The 14,088-nt window shown below is 42.7% G+C and overlaps 1 protein-coding gene and 1 non-coding gene across 2 annotated transcripts; both read right to left on the bottom strand.

The window, feature by feature from the left end:
- Positions 1–9,624: 9,624 nt before the first annotated feature.
- LOC129837701 (T-complex protein 1 subunit gamma-like) lies at positions 9,625–14,085 on the bottom strand. Its single transcript, XM_055904079.1, has 14 exons — positions 13,695–14,085; positions 13,072–13,133; positions 12,915–12,965; positions 12,757–12,819; positions 12,551–12,647; positions 12,171–12,288; positions 11,896–12,082; positions 11,613–11,762; positions 11,361–11,493; positions 11,173–11,254; positions 10,889–11,069; positions 10,458–10,703; positions 10,240–10,371; positions 9,625–9,902 (listed from the first exon to the last, which is right to left on the bottom strand). Exons 1-14 carry the CDS (start codon positions 13,720–13,722, stop codon positions 9,807–9,809), a joined length of 1,626 nt encoding a protein of 541 aa, XP_055760054.1. The 5' UTR covers positions 13,723–14,085; the 3' UTR covers positions 9,625–9,806.
- Positions 10,010–10,146, bottom strand: LOC129838191 (small nucleolar RNA SNORA15). The gene has a single exon (XR_008756835.1). It is a non-coding gene; the product is annotated as a small nucleolar RNA SNORA15 (small nucleolar RNA).
- Positions 14,086–14,088: the final 3 nt, after the last annotated feature.

Raw genomic sequence — 14,088 nt, 5'->3', positions numbered from 1 at the left:
ACTGTTTGAATTTGACAGTAAAATGTCTATTGAATTTGTTTGGTGGGCTCTATAGGCCTAAATGCTATAGCCTGATAATACATTAGGGGTAGGCCTATTATAAATAATATTACATTTGAAAGTTTTATTTACTATAAAGGCTACACTATAAAATGTGTATATCAAAGGAGCAATTATTTTGCTAGGGAAAGATTTTTCCACATGCGAACACGATTATAATAGTGCTGAAGGAATAACAATATAGAAGATAAACATTACATCATTTGTTTACCAGTATACATTTTATGTCAACATAAACATAAACAATGGAGTAGTATGTTCTTCTATTATGATAAGACTACTGTACTTATCAAATTATGAATAATAAATCATATTCTTCCAAATTAAGGGGTAGGCTATATTGCATTAGTTGAAATTACTGGAAATCTGACTGTGGCTTTAAAATAAGTAAAATAGTAAAATAAGTAAAAAAATAAGTCAGTGTTGTTAACTGCCAATGCTGATGCTCCTCCATTATTTGCGTCCGTTTTGAGGAAGTTGGGGGCCAAAGTAGCAAGGCAACATTTAGTCCCAATGTATCATGTGGTTGCTTAAGACTTGTCCATCAGGATTGGCATACCTGTTCAAAAGTACCTGCACTAGTCTACGCCTACACCTCAACACCTCCTGTCAAGTACTTCAGTTGCACTTGCTGTCAAGAGCTGGATGCCCAGGGTGTGTGCATGTCAGCAGTGTAAAAAGGCTTCCTGCTCTCCTTCAGCTGGACTGATCTGACAATCATTTGAATTACAATCGTTTATTAACCTATCTACTGAAAATTGCTTTCACCAGTCCAGTTATTTCACATCAGTGCAGATGAAGGAAATTAGATAAGGAGAGGAAATCACTTCAGAGTATTGATAGTTAGGCCTAATTGTCTTTTAACTTTTTCCATTTGGCAGATGTTACAGCCACATCTTCGGCTGGTGGTGGGGTGTGTTGGGGAGACTTCAGTAAGCACCACATTTCTGCATCCAAAACCGGACCTATCAGCACCATCTATGTAGAGCCCCTCCCTCCCTCCTATCAGTCTATTTACCGTCCCCACCAATCACAGGACCCCATTGGTAAGACCATTAAAACACTCGCATGGCCATCTTTCCAAATGTCTTGTTGAATGGTCTCCAAAGGCTAATAGTTAACTGACCTCCTTTATCAGGAGCCTTGATATGGTAGTTGCTGGTTATTATTAGTATTAGAAATTACCTCTCTCGATCTCGCTGATAATCGTATTATAAATGGGAGCAATATTTTGGGAACATTGCTCTCACCTATTTAGCTTGTCACATCAGGGATTGTTTTGTTGAAGTAAGGAAGAATGTACGCTATTGGGAAGTGCTTCACAGAGCCATATACTGAGTATACAAAACATTAAGAACAACTGCTCTTTTCATGACAGACTGACCAGGGGCCTCATTTTATAAACCTTGTGAATGTACAAAATAGACCCCAAATCAAATAAAAAATCTAATCAAATTTGATTTGTCACGTGCGCCGAATACAACAGTGAAATGCTTACTTACAAGCCCTTAAGGGAGATGGGAGATGGGAGATGACAGCGATGGAGATGACGACTAGCCCCTCCTGTAACAGAGCATGGGATCACAACTAGGCTAGAACAACAGGAACAGGAAATCGTTTTTTTTTTTTTTTTTTTTTTTTTTTTTTTGTATACCATAGATATTACTGTAGAATCTAAGTGTTTAATTTGTTTTGTACATGTTCCATACAAAAAAGATAGCGGTTTAGAATTATAAAATGGAAGTCGCTCTGGATAAGAGCGTCTGCTAAATGACTTAAATGTAAATGTAAATGTTAACCAACAATGCAGTTTTGAGAAAAAATGTGTTCAGAAATTATTTACTAAAATAAAGTAAAAGTTTAAAAAGTTAAAAAAGAATACAAAATAAAAGGTCTATGTTACCTCGAGTATGAAATCATCACAGAGAAGGTGAGGAATTTATTATGCAATGATTATGGAAATTAAACATGCATGTGCCAGTTTTCACACAAAAGTTGGCATTTATAAAAACTGAACTTGACATGAAAATGTGCTCACCTTCCCACAAACTTTAGATCATGCGTAAGCACAGTTTATAGTAATTGAAGTACTGCATTGCAAGCAGGCAAGTAGATTAGTATTTTCTGCAAATGGAGGATATGAACAGGTTAAACAGGTTAATAACAAGATGCAATCATTTGCCCTTAGTGAAAAGAGAGAAATCTATTTAGTTTGTTTTTGCATTTGAAAATAATTAGAAATAGCCATTTATTTCCAAAGCTATTATTTATTTAATTTCCATGATCATTGCATAACAAATTCCTCACCTTTTCTGTGATGTTTTCATACTCATGAGGTAGCATAGGTCTACAACAAGGATACCATTCGTCCCATCTCTGGTTGAATTGGACCCACTTCATAGTAGTAAATAGTAAGCTATTTCAAGTATTTTGCTCTATGCCATCTGATCCAAAGTGCAGTTTATTAACGGTGGAACAGGTGGTTGTAGGTTACTTCTGAATACTGTACTTTCACATTTCTCGAGGAGACAATATTGCATTTATACACAATCCATATTTTCATAACCAATGCAGGATAAATGTGTCACCTTTTCTGGCCATGATGGGTTCATATTCCCGAAGTATCCATAGCCTACAACAAATTACCATGCGCATCTCTCATTTAATTGACCCTTCGCTAAGCCCCACCCCAGAAAATTTGGGCAAACATATTTAATCTCTCCCTATCCCAGTGTGCTCTCCCCACATGCTTCAAGATGGCCACCATTGCTCCTGTAACCAAGAAAGCAAAGGTAACTGAACTAAATGACTATCGCGCCCTGGTGGGACATCTGTCATCATGCTTTGAGAGACTAGTCAAGGATCATATCGCCTTGCTTACCGCCCCAATAGATCCTCAGACGATGCAATCGCCATCGCACTGCACACTGCCTTATCCCATCTGGACAAGAGGAATACCTATGCAAGAATGCTGTTCATTGACTATAGCTCAGCATTCAACACCACAGTACTCTCCAAGCACATCACTAAGCTCAAGGCCCCCGCCCTGTGCAACTGGGCCCTGGACTTCCTGACAGGCCGCCCCCAAGTGCTGAAGGTAGGAAACAACAATTCAACTTCGCTGATCCTCAACACAGGGTCCCCACAAGAGTATAGCCTCCTCCTGTACTCACTGTTCACCCATGACTGCGTGGCCACGCACGCCTCCAACTCAATCATCAAGTTCATAAAGTTTGCAGACGACACAACAGTAGTAGCGACCCAAAACACAGCAACTAAGGAGTGGCTCCGTAAGAAGCATCTCAAGGTCCTGGAGTGGCCTAGCCAGTCTCCAGACCTGAACGCAATAGAACATCTTTGGAGGGAGCTGAAAGTCCGTATTGCCCAGTGACAGCCCCGAAACTTGAAGGATCTGGAGAAGGTCTGTATGGAGGAGTGGGCCAAAATCCCTGCTGCAGTGTGTGCAAACCTGGTCAAGAACTACAGGAAACGTATGATCTCTGTAATTGCAAACAAAGGTTTCTGTACCAAATATTAAGTTCTGCTTTTCTGATGTATGAAATACTTATGTCGTGCAATAAAATGCAAATGAATTACTTAAAAATCATACAATGTGATTATCTGGATTTTTGTGTTAGATTCCGTCTCTCACAGTTGAAGTGTACCTATGATAAAAATGACAGACCTCTACATGCTTTGTAAGTAGGAAAACCTGCAAAATTGTCAGTGTATCAAATACTTGTTCTCCCCACTGTATATATATATTATTTGTATGGCACACGAGACTCCTGTCATCTCAGTGAACGGAGGCCGAGACTCAAAGGCTTTGCATGGTCAATCCGACATCTGAAGTGGCCTTACAGCATTTACTGTGATGCAGTCTCTGCAGACATCAGGGCTTTCATACTTCATGCACTTAGCAGAGCAAAGCTGTTGTCAAGGAAGTGAGTTTGTGTTTATACAGGACGTTCCGCCCCGACCTATCTTCAACCAATCATGTCAATGCAGAGCTATATGGAGCGCTACTCATTGTTACAAAATTTGAGAGGCGCACAGCGAGTGAGGCAATACTTAGCCAATGTGATTTATAGGATATTTATTTATATCAGGATATTTTCTAATTGCAGGCTGCAATGTTTTTATTTGTTGGCTTTATGTAGGCTATTTTTACATATGGCAATAGAAGTTACCTTTTAGATTTGTATCATTTTCATTTAGATTTGGAGAGAATTTTGATTAACCACATGGCAATGATTTTGACATATAAATGAAATGAAACTGTTTCACGAAAATGTGCATATGAAAACCATAACTGGCACCAGATCGGTATTAGCATTTGAGAAAGGTTGCAGACTCCTCGTGTAGCCTATTACCAGCAACTTCAGGAGAGTAATGGCAGAATCTACAAAAGCCAGGAGGATGGTCGGGCCAGGTTAAGTTTTTTTTCTTCTAGTTATCTTGATTTCTCCCTCTTGAGTCATTTGTGTCTTATTTCATCAAACAGTGCGCTTAAAGCATGAGACAAGCTCAATGCATATATTTGATTTTATTAAAACACATAGGATGTGTCTGTATATGAAAAAATACACAATCTTTTGGGGAGACCAATCCATTGATCGAAAAGAACAGATGACTTTTGGTCTACCAAGATAATTTTTTCTCGGGGACAGCCCTAGATTCCTCAAATGCAGAGCCTGTTTTGTTACATTGTTTGTTAATTAACTCAGTCTTATTGACCTCCGAATGTTGCGAAGACTAGCCAGCTAGCGAGTTAATATATTGTAACGACCCTGAATATATATATATTTGTTTTTATGTACTAGCTAGTCTTAGGTAGTTACCCAGTTACCCATGTTATGAATACAACTCTCATCTGCTGTCGACATCAGGAGTCGATTTGAGAGAACTATTTAGCTCCAAAAGTGGTTAGTAGCCTAACTTTGGCTGACAGTGCATTCAGCCATCCAGTGGCTAGCCTTCATTTTACCAGGTTCCTGTGATGCAATTGTTATGACAGTCCACTACAACATACCAGAGAGTTTCTTGATTAGCAAGGTGATTAATTTCGTTCTGTATTAAAAACACAGTTTGAGATCATTGTGAGGGGATTTTGCCAGTGGAGGGGAATTTGCCAGCAAAGAGTCAATTGGGCCTATTAGATACGCTTTTTAAAATTGTATTATTTATACCCCCTTTTTCTCCCCAATTTCGTGGTATCCAATTGTTCGTAGTTACTGTCTTGTCTCATCGCTACAACTCCCGTACTGGCTCGGGAGAGACGAAGGTCGAGAGCCATGCGTCCTCCAAAACACAACCCAACCAAGCCGCACTGCTTCTTAACACAGCGCGCATCCAACCCGGAAGCCAGCCGCACCAATGTGTCGGAGGAAGCACCATACACCTAGTGACCTGGTCAGCGTGCACTCCGCCACTGGAGTCGCTAGTGCGCGATGAGACAAGGACATCCCTACCGGCCAAACCCTCCCTAACCCGGACGACACTAGGCCAATTGTGCGTTGCCCCATGGAATTATTAAATCTATTAAATATAATTCACAATTTACAATTGTTGTCTTTCATAAACTTTTTGTCTGTCCGATAGACTAGGTTTACAGCATATGTCACTGCAAAAGTTTAACATTCTGCCGTCATCTACAAAGACATTTGATCCAGTTCGCTATTGCTATTTCCTTTAGAAGACTGCCTCAGGTTAATTCTAATACTTCCAAAGTATACAGAATATAAGGGCTCTATTGTCACCATGAATGGGCATTTTTCAGGCAACATTTTTTGAATAATGTTTTTGATGTACTTTTTACCCTCTTTTCTCCACAATTGGTAGTTACAGTCTTGTCCTATCGCTGCTACTCCCTTATGGACTCGGGAGAGGCGAAGGTCGGGAGCCATGCGTCCTCCGAAACACGACCCTGCCAAGCCACACGGCTTCTTGACACACTGCTCACTTAACCCGGAAGCCAGCCACACCAATGTGTCGGAGGAAACACTGTCCAACTGGCGAAATCAGCTTGCAGGCACCCGAAGCCAGCTTGCAGGTGCACGAAGAAGTCAGCTCGCAGGCTCCCGGCCCGCCACAAGGAATCACTAGAGCGCGGTGCGACAAGGAAATCCCGACCGGCCAAACCCTCCACTGACCCTGACGATGCTGGGCCAATTGTGTGCCGCCTCATGGGTCTCCCAGTCACGGCCTGCTGTGACACAGCCTTGGATCGAACCCGGGTCTGTAGTGACACGTCAAGCATTGCGATGCTGTGCCTTAGACCACTGCACCACTTGGGAGGCCTTTCAGGCAGAATTGTAATGCATGTTCACGTGCACATTTCCAGGATGGGTCTGATTTATAACAGAAAGATGCGTATGTATGGTATGGCATGCACCAAGTTTATAAATCTCTATTTTTGTACGTGCTCAGTCTTTTCAGAAATGCCACACACAGAGATATTTAGTGTGAAATTTACACAACAGTTATAAATGAGACCCCAGGTGAATCCATGTGAAAGCCATGATCCCTTAAATCCACTTCAATTAGTGTAGATGAAGAGGAGACAGGTTAAAACAATATTGTTATGCCTTGAGACATGGATTGTATATGTGTGCTATTCAGAGGGTGAATGGGCAAGACAACAGATTTAAGTGCCTTTGAATGGGGTATGGTAGTATGTGTCAGGCGCACCGGTTTGTGTCAACAACTGCAACACTGCTGGGTTTTTCACGCTCAACAGTTTCCCATGTGTATCAAGAATAGTCCAGTACCCAAAGGACATCCAGCCAACTTGACACAACTTTTGGAAGCATTGGAGCGGGCATGGCCCACATCCCTGCGGATCGCTTTCGACACCTTATGGAGTCCAAGGAAGGTGTTTATAATGTTTGGTATGCTCAGTTTATCCTTTGTACTTCTCACATCACTGATCACGTCCCTTTTTCTGGCCCTCCGCTGAGAGCAGCCGTGGATATGGAGGTGGTTCGACCCCAAGCTCCTATTACGGGGGTCATGAATCTCCCCCCATCCTCTGTACCGGCTCCAGGGCCTCTGGTTCCCAACCTCCAGGCTGCCTGCCAGCACAGACGCCTCCCCTCCGCAGCACCCAGTGAGGCCAGCATGGGTGAGTCAACACACTTAACAGCGGGTGCCGTCTGTTAAGTTTTTTTCCCCTTAATTAAACGATGTCAGAAACAGGTGCATAAGTTTTAAAAAGTCATATCATGCTCAAAAAGCTAATCAAAGGATAAATACTCACACACTGTTGAAGAGTTTGGAAAAATTTAACAGATGCTAATACCTTCATTGCTTTGTAATGATTAGTAACGTGCTGATTTTCTCTCCAGAGCTGGACAGCGGTATCGACCCAGAGACTGGAGAGAGAGCCCAGAGATGACAACACCACTCTTCCGCTGTTTCTACTGGCCTGATCCTGGAGATCTGGGTCAGATATATTCAGTGTTGCAGATATAATTCATGTCTAGAACAGGTCAAGTGTTTTCTCATCTCTTTTACATTGGTAGGTGAACAAGCTTTAAAAAGTATCCATCAAGGAATATGAGGGGACGTTTTTTTATTAGGGTGTATTGAGGCTTTTGGTACGCTGCCATATGCTTCTGTACAGGGCAGGGAAAGGCACACCTTGAAATGGCATTTCATTGCTCCCTTTTCTCATATTCTGAGCCACTGTCCAGATGAGTCAACAAAGAAGACTCCCTTCATATTGCTTTGAATGGTCCTCTCAGGTCAGCGTATAGAGACGAAGCCCAGGAATCCATGCACTTGTACGGTCTGTTACAGTACCAGTCAAAAGTTTGGACACCTACTAATACAAGGGTTTTACTATTTTTTACATTGTAGAATAATAGTGAAGACAACTATGACATAACACATCAAATAATGTAGTACCAAAAGTGTTTTTAACAAATCAAAATATCTTCACCCTTTGCCTTGACAGCTTTTCCAACAGTCTTGTAGGAGTTCCCACATACGCTGAGCACTTGCTGGCTGCTTTTCCTTCACTCTGCGGTCCAACTCATCCCAAACCATCTCAATTGGGTTGAGGTCAGGTGATTGTGGAGGCCAGGTCATCTGATGCACTTCATCACTCTCCTTCTTGGTCAAATGGCCCTTACACAGCTGGAGGTGTGTTGTTGGGTCATTGTCCTGTTGAAAAACAAATGATAGTCCCAAACCAGATGGGATAGCGTATCACTGCAGTATTAGGTGATAGCCATGCTGGTTAAGTGGGCCTTGAATTCAAAATAATCACTAAATGTCACCAGCAAAGCACCCCAACACCACCTCCTCCAAGCTTCACGGTGGGAACCACACATGCAGATCCATTCACCTACACTGTCTCACAAAGATACGGCAGTTGGAACCAAAAATCTCACATTTGGACTCATCTGACCAAAGGACATATTTCCACCAGTCTAATGTCCATTGCTCATGTTTCTTGGCCCAAGCCAGTCTTTAATTGTCCTTTAGTGGTTTCTTTGCAGCAATTCGACCATGAAGGCCCAATTCACAGTCTCCTCTGAACAGTTGATGTTGAGATGTGTGTTACTTGAACTCTGAAGCATTTATTTGGGCTGCAACTTCTGAGGCTGGTAACTCTAATGAACTTATCCTTTGCAGCAGAGGTAACTCTGGGTCTTCCTTTCCTGTGACGGTCCTCGTGAGCCAGTTTTATCATAGGGCTTGGTTTTTGCTACTGCACTTGAACTTGAAAGTTCTTGAAATTTACCATATTGACTGACCTTCATGGATGGAAGTAATGGACCTTCAAGTAATGGACTGTCATTTCTCTTTGCTTATTTGAGTGGTTCTTGCCATAATATAGACTTGGCCTTTAACCAAATAGGGCTAGCTTCCTTATGACCACCCCTACCTAGTCATAACTGATTGGCTCAAACACATTGAAAGAAATTCCATAAAAATGTTAAAATAAGAAACACTTAAAGCAAACCTGTTAATTGAAATTAATTCTATGGGACTACCTCATGAGGCTGGTTGAGAGAATGCCGAGTGTGCAAAGCTGTCAAGGCAAAGGGTGACGATATTTTGATTTGTGGTACTACATGATTCATAGTTGTCTTCACTGTTATTCTACAATGAAATAAAGAAAAACCCTGGAATGAGTAGGTGTCTAAACCTTTGACTGGTACTGTATTTGTTAAGTTAAACAGTAAAAAAAAAAAAAAAAGTTAACCATGACCTATTGCAGGGTTTTCAACAGTCAGGGATGGGAGTTATGGCCCAGATAAAAATAGAACCTTTTGACATAACCAAAAGTCATATTTTATTATCTGTACTCAGATCTTGTTTTTCAATATGATGTGGTGAAATGCAATGTGTTTTCCCCATGCATTTAACTTTAATAAAGCTGGAGGATATTTTATGGCGTTTGCCCGTTGAGAAACCTAACCTTAAAAAAGGCTCAAAAAAGTAGAACCTGTTTTCACTTTAACTGGGTACTACAGTGCTATAAACAATACTCATGATATATACTTATTTAATCTGCCATGACAAGAGACAATGAACTGAGTGAGTCAGACAGCATTCGATTAGAATTTTATAGCAAATCAAAAACACATGGCTACGGCATACGCTTGACTATTGAGACACATACATGGTTGACAATCCAGGCCAAACATAGCATCCCAAAATAGCATCCCAAAAGAGAACAGTAGGCTGTTCTACATTACCACAGTCTGTTTGCCCACTGGTCTACCCCCCCCTCTTCACTCAGCTCCCTGTCCTCCTCCTCCAGCCTGGTCATCACCTTTCTTCTTGATTCCAGACACAATGTCATCAATGCGGAGCAGCAAGATGGCCGTCTGAAAGGCAAGAAGAGACCAAAATTACATTAGTGGGGTTCACTGAAACCTTTGACTGTTTATTCAAATCATAAAACAAAAAATTGACTAAATGTGCTCTTGAGTTTCATTGTATTCACTTTAATGTGAAGGAGATAAGGCACTGGGAAGCACTTCATCCTTTAGAGTAGTAGAAGTGAAAATGTTCTTGCATGGTGTCTGACTGCATTCACTACAGACAAAGTAACACAGAATTCATCCATGCCTTTTACAATATTTTTTTAAACATTCAAACATTTGTTGAAAGTGATATTCTTGTCAAATATATCTGCAACAGCAGCCCATTGGCCCCTCTTACCTCCACAGCAGTCTTGTAAGTCTGGGCCTTCACGGCCAGCGGCTCACAGATGCCAAGCTCCATCATGTCTGCCAAGGTGCCAGTCTCTCCGTTCACACCCCATGATGCACAGGCGTCCAGGGTGTGCTTGGCCTACAGAGGGGGGGAAGATTAATAAAACAATTCTGCTGTGCCCAACAAAATGACAAAGGTGCATATTTTAGAGTAACCACACGTACCCTGAGAGAGGTGAGCACGCGGATGGTGGAGGCTCCACAGTTTTGGATGAGTGTACGGGGGATAACCTCCAGGGCCTGGGCCACAGCACGGTAGGGCCACTGCTCCACCCCGGTCAGGGTCTTGGAACGCTCCATCAGCCTCTTGGACACAGCCATCTCCACCGCCCCGCCTCCAGGGAGTAGAGATGGGTCCAGTAGCACGTTACGACACACCTGCATGGCATCCTGCAAGTTACGCTCCACCTCCTGAGGGACAGAGAAACACATTATCAACACTTTGTTTGGATCCACAATGAAGCATTGAGAGTGAGAGCATACCATGAGGATCATTCATCCCGTCTGGTTATGGTCTGCGTGAAAATGAGCTGCTTCTGCCGTAACGGAGACATCTTGCCATATTCTTTGTGCATGAGGGGTAACTTGTTACGTACAGCCAATATCTCTTTGCTGGCTCCTCTCAGCAGGATGGTGCAGGCTTTGGGGTCTTTGCACTCTGTGACGAAGGTGAAGTACTCGTCTCCAATCTTCTTGATCTCAAACAGGCCGGCGCCGGTTCCCACGTCCTCCTCACGCAGCTCGTCTGTACGGCTGGCGATGCGAGCCCCACATGCCCTGAGAAGGAGGATAATGATATCAGCGTTAATAGTCAGTTAAGACAATTTAAAAGGATTAATAGTCATCACATCTTCAGAATACTTTGTGGAATGGACCTTACCTTGAAATGCGGTTGTTGTCAGTCTTTCTGACACGGCGGATGGCTGTGATGTTGGCCTTCATCAGATAGTGCTGTGCCAGGTCTGGGGAGATGAGTGGAGAGATTAGTTTCTCTGGTCAGTGCAGGGGGAGCTTTGGAGGATTAAGAGCAGTTTCTAGAGAATTGTACATAGTGTGTGTGCTTAGTACCTGAGATTCCCTTCTCAGTGAAGATGAGGTCTGGCTTGAGGCGGATAATGTCTTCACAAATCGTCTGGATATACTCTTCCTCCATCTGAAGGATCCTGGAAAAGTCTTCCTCACGTGTGATCTCAATGTCAGTCTGCATAGGAACACAACATTTATTGGCTAATACCTGCTACTGTTATGCTTATACTGCATGCGTGTGCTGGTAATGCATTTGTGCGCATGTGTGGATGACTGTACACGCGTTTTCAATACCTGGCTCTCGCCCTTCTTGTACTCCAGGGAGCAGTCCAGCAGGATGATGCGGGGGTTCTTGATCATTCTGCGCATGCGGGGGTGAGTGACATCCTTGTTGACCATCACGCCTTTTAGCACACATGAGTCCTCAATGAAGCCACCAGGCACCTATAACCATGGCAAAACCACGAGGAATCAACCAACCTGGTGTGTCATTTTCCCAATGACCACACCTTTGTCACTGATGTCAATCTTGTAACTGCACGACATTTAACGCATACACGCAAACGTTAAAGCTTACCTTCTCCACTTTGGCGTACAGCTTAATGTTGATTTCCTTGCGCCCGTGCTCCTCCAACTCCACAGTGCGCACAGCATCCAGGGCAATATTACACGCCATGGTAGACCAACGGCTCAAGGCCTTGGTGCAGATGGCAGAGTTGATGATCTTCAGCATCTGTGCCCTGTCATTCACATCCACCGGGGTGCTGGGAGGGAACAAAGACAGTCGTCAATAGAACGGAGTGTAAAAGTTTGCGAGGGAGAATTGATTGTGTAGGTGAAAGCAATCTATACCTGATGTCTTTGAGCATGTCGAGCATGTCATCCAGGGCGTGCCTGTAGGCACTAATGATGACTGTAGGGTGCATCTGCTGCTCCAGGAACTGCTCTGCTACAGACAGCATCTCTCCAGCTAGAGCCAGACCAAAGATTGAAAAGGAATGTTAACCAAGAGCTGTTTTAAAATGTGCACACTCAGTACAATAGCTTAGAGGACGATTGATGATGCATAAGAATCAACATGGCCCTCTCAGAGTAGGAGTGCCACAACATCCAATCCTAAATAGCCTGAAGCTCAAAAGACAACATTCATAATGTTGAAGAAGTTGACTGGATCTCAGTAATTTCCATGTCAATGGAGTGAAATGAAATACTTCCACTACCAGGCCACTTACCAAGGATGATGACTGACGTGGTGCCGTCTCCCACCTCCTCATCCTGGGTGCGGCTGATCTCAATCATGGACTTGGCTGCCGGGTGCTGCACTTGGATCTGTTTGTTTACAGGAAAGGTAACTTGAACAGACCTGAATTTGTTTACATTCACCATCTTCCAAAGCAGTGCAAGTGTGCTGATGGGAAATGTAGTGCAGAAACCTCACCTCTCGGAGGATGGCGTTGCCATCGTTGGTCATGACAATGCCACCCATGGGGTCTAGCAGCATCTGTTAATAGATGGGGAACGGTTAAGACAGTTCTATTTTGGCATCACTTTAGGATTTAAGTATCTAAGGGCCAGGAATTGTGTCTTGATACAAACCTTCATCATGGCTCTTGGTCCCAGGCATGTTCTGATGACATCTGCTATTGCCTGTAAAATTAAACTTCGTAAGGCTGCAGGAATTTCTCATGTTTAAACAAAAGTCAGAAAGAAAATTATGTGGTAATGGGAAGTCGGAGAGGTGTGTCATCTTTACCTTTGCTGCACTGATGTTCCCTTTCTGAACCTTGCGTCCAGACTCTCTTTTCATATTCTGGCCTGAAGAGAGAAGATATTTGAGGTAGTGACAGAGAGGGTCTCTTAACTTGAAATGACTGACCATGATGCTGCGGTTTGTACAGTGTATTTGGCAACGTGACTGACAAATTGTAGGCCAATAAGTGTATAGTTAAGTATTTTTCTGAACTTATATTTGCAAGATTGTCTGCACCATCGTTAGCTACCGTTTTGCCACTGCCCCGAACCAGATACTGAGCCCATCCCCAAAAACGAGGAGACACCAGAGAAATAGTTCACCTTAAATCTAGCTAGTAAGGCAGATAGCAAACTAGCATCCATTAAAAATTACCATTACCAAATAGAACGCTAGCAGAACAGCATCCCTATTTATTCCCCAAATTGGATAAAAGTTTATTGTTGATTGTTCCGCTAACTACGCAGCATGACTATCACAACTCGAGACATTACCGGCTAGCTAGGCCCGAACCCGGGGCATCACATCGCATGAATGAAAAAGCTCACAAATGTAGCAAAATACACTTAAAACACTTCTGTATTTAAATAATTGATAAATGTTGTAACTTTTTTTTAATCACTCACTCAACACGACGATTGGTCTTCCCATCATTTTGGCAGCGTGCGTTGATCAACCGGCTACCAAGTTCTCAAACGCAGCAAAGTAAAGGCTTGTTTGTGGCTGGGCAAAAAATGACCAATTGTGGACGAGGAAATTTTGATGAACAGCCGTACAACCCAATCTGCGTGACTACGAAAGAGGAAGTCGCCAGTGGGCGCTATCTTCCAAGTTAATATTGTTTTCCTCGTATGATTACCCTATCAAATCAAATCCTATGTCGCAGTACATATATATAGAAACCCAATAAATTAATAGCTCTGTGGTATCAATTATGTGCATGAAGTCTTAAAGCTACCTGTATCTTCAAACGTTTAGCTACATTTACTAGGCTGGCCATTTGGTGCTCTTAACGGAACT

The sequence above is a fragment of the Salvelinus fontinalis genome, chromosome 38, assembly GCF_029448725.1.
Source record: "Salvelinus fontinalis isolate EN_2023a chromosome 38, ASM2944872v1, whole genome shotgun sequence".
Classification (NCBI taxonomy): domain Eukaryota; kingdom Metazoa; phylum Chordata; class Actinopteri; order Salmoniformes; family Salmonidae; genus Salvelinus; species Salvelinus fontinalis.
This window is presented reverse-complemented; position numbering and strand designations above follow the sequence as displayed.